This window comes from Triticum dicoccoides, chromosome 7B, assembly GCF_002162155.2.
Source record: "Triticum dicoccoides isolate Atlit2015 ecotype Zavitan chromosome 7B, WEW_v2.0, whole genome shotgun sequence".
Taxonomy (NCBI): Eukaryota; Viridiplantae; Streptophyta; class Magnoliopsida; order Poales; family Poaceae; genus Triticum; species Triticum dicoccoides.
In genome coordinates, this window is record NC_041393.1 from 772,990,474 (window position 1) to 772,996,810 (window position 6,337).

A 6,337-nucleotide genomic window follows, 5' to 3' on the forward strand; every position below is an offset into this window, starting at 1 on the left:
CGCCAGCATCCCAGGATCCGGCGCAGTTTCGCCAGCCAGCCAGCCGCCGCCGGCGACGCTAGAGGCGGCGGAGAGTGGGTTACCGTGCAGCGGCGGCTATGGTACCCCCGTGTCGTGTGATGCTGGTACACAGGGGTCAGACGTATGGCGTGCCACTTATCTATCTCTTGAGTTCAATACATTTGATGTCGACAATAATGCAACATTTGATCAACCTGTATATATGGATTATCCAACTTAAAATCATCTCTTATTTCTGAGGTTGATTTTTTTTGTAGGATCAAAATATATCGGTGAACTACAATCTTGACGATTTGTGGTCAATAGATGCACATCCAACGGAGCCATGGTTAGTGCACGCATATATTGGTAGCTAGCATAATATTGGATATGTACATATTTCCGTTCCTTTGTTCGAATGCATCTTCCGGGTGTCATTATATTCCACGATAAATTTTCCATTGTCAACAGGATTTTAACAGGTCATAGAAGTGGATATGCTATAGTATGGGATCATGAGATGAAGGCAAGATAACGCACTACCTTATTAGATAAATAGTTATGTTAATCTTTTGAAATTATGTACCGCTGCTAAATGTACAGTGTCATCACACCAAAAGATCGATAGATATGTAGATGTTGACAAGAGAAATGTATGCATTGGCCTTTTTCTTTGAACTAACAAAGTCATTTTGTATGGCATGCAGTTTCCCGTGAATTCATTTAAAGTCTCTGAGCATGGAGGTATATATTATTTCTGGCACATACCTAGTTCCTCCTCCTCATTTAATAAGGGCAGTCCCAGTTACTATACCTTAAGCTATATCTAATGGCATTTGATAGATATTTAGATATAGAAGTCCTCGATTAATGTCTTCTGCGAGAGAAAATTTATGAGATGTCTTGGTTTGGTGCTAATGTATATACCTAGATTAAGGTATGATGGTGCTCTCTTTTCTGATTAAATAGAGTGCCACATGCATGGCTATGATATAACCTTTAGGCTCATCTAAAAACTTACTTCAACCAAAAAGGGCCTAATTATGTGCCGGACCACATAATAGTGCCGCATACATGGCCACACATTTCTTTCATGCATTGGTTGATTTCACATTGGACCAAAATTAACGTGGCTGTAATTGATAATTGCCTATCCCGAAGCAAGGGTCTTAAGTTAATGTGGTTGTGTCGGAAATTCTACGGGCCTAAACAAATCAAAAGGAGGGAGCAACAATTAAGTCTTGTATCATCATACAAATATACACTGCCCTGATAACAGTTCCTCCGTTTCAACATTCCGAGAGTATGAGATTTCATTATGACAGGCGTTTGGCCATCACTTACTTTATTAATATAAACTTTATGTGACATTAAATTGATACCATTAGATTTGTTTTTCAAACTACTCCTTATTCCCGACAAAAATGTACTTTTTCATGGTTACAATTTTGTATCAGAAAGGTTTCGTATTAATAGTTTAATTATTGATCAAAGACTTGTCCTTATAAAACCTAATATGTTTGGTATTGTGAAACAGACGGAGTACTAATTTTGACCTCTCTCGCTGCAGTAAGCTTGGTTAAGTTTATTGCAAGAAAGGAGCTGATTTTAGCTGGGACACGTGATGGCTGCCTCCATATGTACGACTGTGCATGTGTAACAAAAATCGAAAAGATACACGAGACCGGCGATCCAATACTAGCCGTTCATCCAAGCCTAACACGTGTGTTGTTTGTGTCACTTATTAGTGTTATAGTGCTTGTAGACTGGGACCTGGGCTGGAAACAGAAACAAATATTTTGGGCTACTCCTGACCTAAGTACAGCCGCATTTAACCCAGAGGACGACACCAGTTTTGTGGGTGGGTTTAAACATGGAGAATTACAGGTTTGTCTTGCCAGGTTTCTTCTCCTTTTGGTAAGTGAAGTTTGATGTCGTGAAGATATTTTCTACTACTAGCCTCAAGTCCTCCTTGTATATGCTTGATGATGTTCAGGTTTGGAAGCTGGATTCCAAGAATTCTGAATATTCTTTGACTGGGCATTCTGGTATTGTGAACTGCGTTGGTTTTATCAGATGTGGAGATCAACACAATTTGGTCAGTGGCTCTATGGATTGCACTGCCAAGGTATACAGTAATTGCATTATGTTAATGCAAGTTGGAGAGGCTGGGATGATCCTCTTTTAGCAAATACTCCATCCGTTTCAAAATATAAAGTGTGCGTTTTTACTGAAATCGAACTTTGCAATGTTTGACCAAGTTTATAGAAAAACCTATCAATATCGACAAAAGCAAATAAATAAATTCCAAAAATATATTGAGGATGAATCTAATAATACTGATCTAATTTCTCCGTCCAGGTTTATAATACCCACTTGTATTTTGGGTCAAAATTTGAGTAACAAATATAGTACAATTGGAACTCCAGTTTGGAATACGAATGCAACAAGATACAAATATGTTGCTAATCAAGTACTCCCTCCGTCTTATAATGTAAGATCTTTTTCGACACTATGATAGTGTCATATATAGTCAAAGTTTGATCAAGAATATGAACGTGATTAATAAACACAGACGGAGGAGTACTGTGGATGTTGATATTTTTCTCAATAAAGTTGGTTAAATGTAGAGAAGTTTGACTTTAAAAAAAAAGATGTACACCTTATATTTTCAAACGGAGAGAGTATTAATAAATGCTGAAGTCCATACGCTATGTTTCTTTCAAAACAGATCTGGGACTTGAAGAAAAGGGAGTGCATTCATACGTTGCAGGCTTTGTCTCCAGTTCGTTGTGTCCTTGCCCATTCAAACTCTCCAATTCTGATTACAGGAACAGAACATGGTCTAATCCATGTGTGGAGCTCCACTGATTTCAGGTAATTACCATACACTACAGGAAATAACTTATATGCAAAGTAGCAAAAATATTCGGCAAAGGGCATAAAATTACCCGGCAAAGTTTAATCGGCATACCCCCTGTTGGCAAAGGCTAATTTGCTAAGTGTATTTTCTCGGACACTCGACAAAGTGTTCGCCGCGTACTTTTCTTGAAACTCCCTAAATATTTGAACTCGGAGAAAGTAAGACAAAATACGACCGAAAATGGTGGAAATTGCACACTCGACAAACTACATAAAGTGGAACAAAAGTAATGCCCCGTGGTCGTGTCCACCTCCCCTCCAGCCAGCGGCCAAGCAGGCCTAGGTCGCTGACGAGATGGCATTCCAAGAAAACCTTTTTTTTACATTTTTATTGTTCTTCTATCATTGTTTTTCCTTTTATTTTCTAGCCGGGGGCTCCGCCCGCCTCCTACCCTCGGGTCAAACTTAGATAATACCAGTTAAATGACCATAAATACAATTAATGACTAAAAATATAGCGGATGAATCTCGGAAAATGTCCAAATTTTGACATCGAACAAGTCTTAAACATAGACTCAAGAATAAAAATATGATTTTTTGAACATATTCTTGTCAAATTTTTAATGCACTTGTAGTTCAAATTTTAATTATATCCTTTAAATACCTAAAAATGAATTTAATGACTTGAATATAGCAAACAATCCTTAAAAACTGCCAAATATTGACATGGAACCTGTGATGCTACATGTTAGATGCAAAAAAAGTTTCAAGGTCAAGCGATGAACCAATTAACACTTTGCCTTCAAGCCCGACTTGTTTCCTTTCGAAACCATGATTCTTCTTTGGAGATGCTTCAGTTTCAAGCAGTCTATGTCACAATATTTGTGAAATACTCTCGAAATTCAACCACAACCTTCAGGGGTCATATCATTACACCATGTCATGTTTCATGGTGTCATGTCATGTTTCATGTTTTTCATATTTCGTTTGTATTTTTCAGAGATGAAAAACCCATAAGCTCCATGGTCCAGGTCGACTCTTTGCAAAGACCCTATCCCTATTTGCTGAGTAGAAGTTTTCCCATGGGGATAATAGTATGATGACATTATGAACGCCCTTTAGAACTAGAACCCCACCCTACGTTGTTACACACTAACGTGAACCAGTGATGGATTGTGGTACTCAATGTATAGCACGTAGGTGCCTATATTGTATTACTATGTTTTTTTTGCTATATTTTTCGAAAATTTGTAAGTGATTGCTTCATGTTCGGCAGGCTCAAGAGAACCATTAACCTAGGCGGTGGTGGACCTGTTATCGGTCTCGCTTGTTTGATGGACACACAAAGGTACCTGTCCTTATTTTCGTTTCATTTACAGACTGACTAAGAAGGTTGCTTCGCTGCATGCTCTCTTTCTGGAAAATATTGATATAATTCATCTCAGTAATTATCAACAATCAACCAAGCTTTCTAAATTGTTTTAAACATGCATGCATCTGTTATATTGGTGCCACAGTTTCCAACATTCTTATTTCCATTGTCAGCGATAGCAAACTTGTGATGAAGATTATCTTTGTCTTGTAGGGTTGTGATTGGACAAAACAATGCAATGTCTAGCATGGAAATCCTTAGTGACGGATCAATTCCGAAACGCGAAACCTTTTCTACACCTGATCCGACCTGGTTACCTACAAATGCTACCGACTTGCTTAGGGCGCACTATAGAGGGCAACGACGGCAGGAAAAGAAAGGAAAACAACCGGATACTGTCAGTCTAAGTACTGTGGAGCAGACACAACCATGGTCTCCACCCCATGTGGGCTGGCTCAAAGTAAACGTGGACGGTGTGTTTGATGGACATAGCGGAACGGGAGGTGTAGGAATTGTTGTCAGGGATCATCAGGGTGCAATTGTGCTAACTTCATGGTCATGGATCAAGCAAGCTACTGGCCCCGAGCAGGTTGAATCTGTTGCCTGCAGAGAGGGTCTTCGCCTCGCGGCTGAGTGGACACGCCTGCCCATAGTGTTGGAATCAGGCTGCCTGTCAATTGTGAATTGCCTCAAAAGCTCCGAGGTTCCTTATCCTGAAGATGCTTTCATCCTTAGGGAAGCCCAGCATTTTCGAGAGGTCCTACCTGAGTTAGATTATTGTCACGGAAGGAGAGAACAAAACATGGTAGCACATGAACTCGCACAGCTAGCTAAACGAACAAAGCATAGTGCAGTATGGCACCGTGTAGCCCCTACATGTGTGGTGAAATTGGTTGCTCACGATAGTAACTTTGGCCATGATAGGTAGTTTTAACTATGCCCAGGCTGAGATTATCATCAGGACCAACCATTTACTACACTTTGCTTGTTATTTCAAAGGGATAACCAAACAAACAGCAAGGGAAAGCTTGTATTTCTATCTCTTATTCATCTATTTTTTTATGAGCTATGTTATTCCTCTGTTTCTTCCAGAGCGGAGGAAGGAGAAAATGGGTCTGATCCCACACTGTCAGGACTGCTCTTTCATTCAGTTCTAATATATAATGAGTTTCGCTTAGGTACACCTGGATATTTTTGCCTTTTACTATTGATTAATCACTAATTGTCACTAAATCACGATTGGCCCTTTGCGATCAAACAGAATCCCATAAAAAAGGCATGTACTCTGGCACGTACGCATGCCTATTCTATTCGTAACCTGTCACACGATATGAACTTTTTTTTGCATGTTAATCCGTGTCTCATTAACAAAATAAAAATTCAGTTACAAGCCACGTAAACACCGACTGTTAGAAAGGCTAGAGAGGATTGGTGGAATAGTGAGATGTATTGCTTGAGCCTCGTGGGCATATATATAGGAGTACATGATCTACTTGGCGTACAAGACAAGTCAGAATACTTCCTAGTCTATCCTATATTTCCAATACAATCACGTTACTCAACATGCTCCCGCAATCACAACGGTAGCGACGCAGACGGTGAGACCGGAGAAGAATCCGAAGGCACACCGACGGACACCCCCCACAGTCGTAACGGTCGATGCATCGTGTAGTCGTGGCTGGAGTGGAAACCGACGAGATTTCTCAAGCAAGGTGGTAGCTTTTTGTGTCGTTGTCAAGGTAGCCGAGAGCATGGGTGGTGGAGCCGTGGTCAAGGTAGCCGTGCGACGAATGCCGTGGTCGATGTCGAGTCGGGGTAGCCGGTGTCGAGGAAGTCGTCGTGGAGCCGCAGGCGCAAGGAGACGCCGAGTTAGCATGGGCACAGTGGTCTCGAAGTAGGGGTGCGTCGAAGAGAAGACGGTGTTGACGAGGCGTCGCGCTGGGCGAAGGCACGCATCGGTGTTGCCAGCACCAGACATGCATAGACGAACGAAGAAGAAGTTTACGAGGCGCCGCACCAGGCTTGCCAGGCCCGGGATAAGGTCATGGACGAAGGCACGCATCGGTGTTGCCAGCACTGGGCGTGCGTAGACGGATGAAGAAG

The 6,337-nt window shown here is 41.2% G+C and overlaps 1 protein-coding gene across 6 annotated transcripts in view; it reads left to right on the top strand.

Annotated features, from left to right (window-relative positions):
• Positions 1 to 5,299, top strand: part of LOC119337164 — a 30,491-nt gene extending 25,192 nt beyond the window's left edge. For 4 of the 6 annotated variants that reach the window (XM_037609284.1, XM_037609283.1, XM_037609286.1 and 1 more), the window contains 8 exons: positions 279 to 349; positions 472 to 526; positions 708 to 744; positions 1,571 to 1,887; positions 1,997 to 2,128; positions 2,732 to 2,877; positions 4,139 to 4,210; positions 4,448 to 5,299. In XM_037609284.1, coding sequence (XP_037465181.1) covers positions 279 to 349; positions 472 to 526; positions 708 to 744; positions 1,571 to 1,887; positions 1,997 to 2,128; positions 2,732 to 2,877; positions 4,139 to 4,210; positions 4,448 to 5,162 — 1,545 coding nt within the window. In that variant the 3' untranslated portion in view covers positions 5,163 to 5,299. Of the gene's footprint in view, positions 1 to 278; positions 350 to 471; positions 527 to 707; positions 745 to 1,570; positions 1,888 to 1,996; positions 2,129 to 2,361; positions 2,495 to 2,731; positions 2,878 to 4,138; positions 4,211 to 4,447 lie in introns of those variants that run through there. The other 2 variants (XM_037609287.1, XR_005163053.1) reach the window with 2 other exon arrangements.
• The last annotated feature ends 1,038 nt before the right edge of the window (positions 5,300 to 6,337 follow it).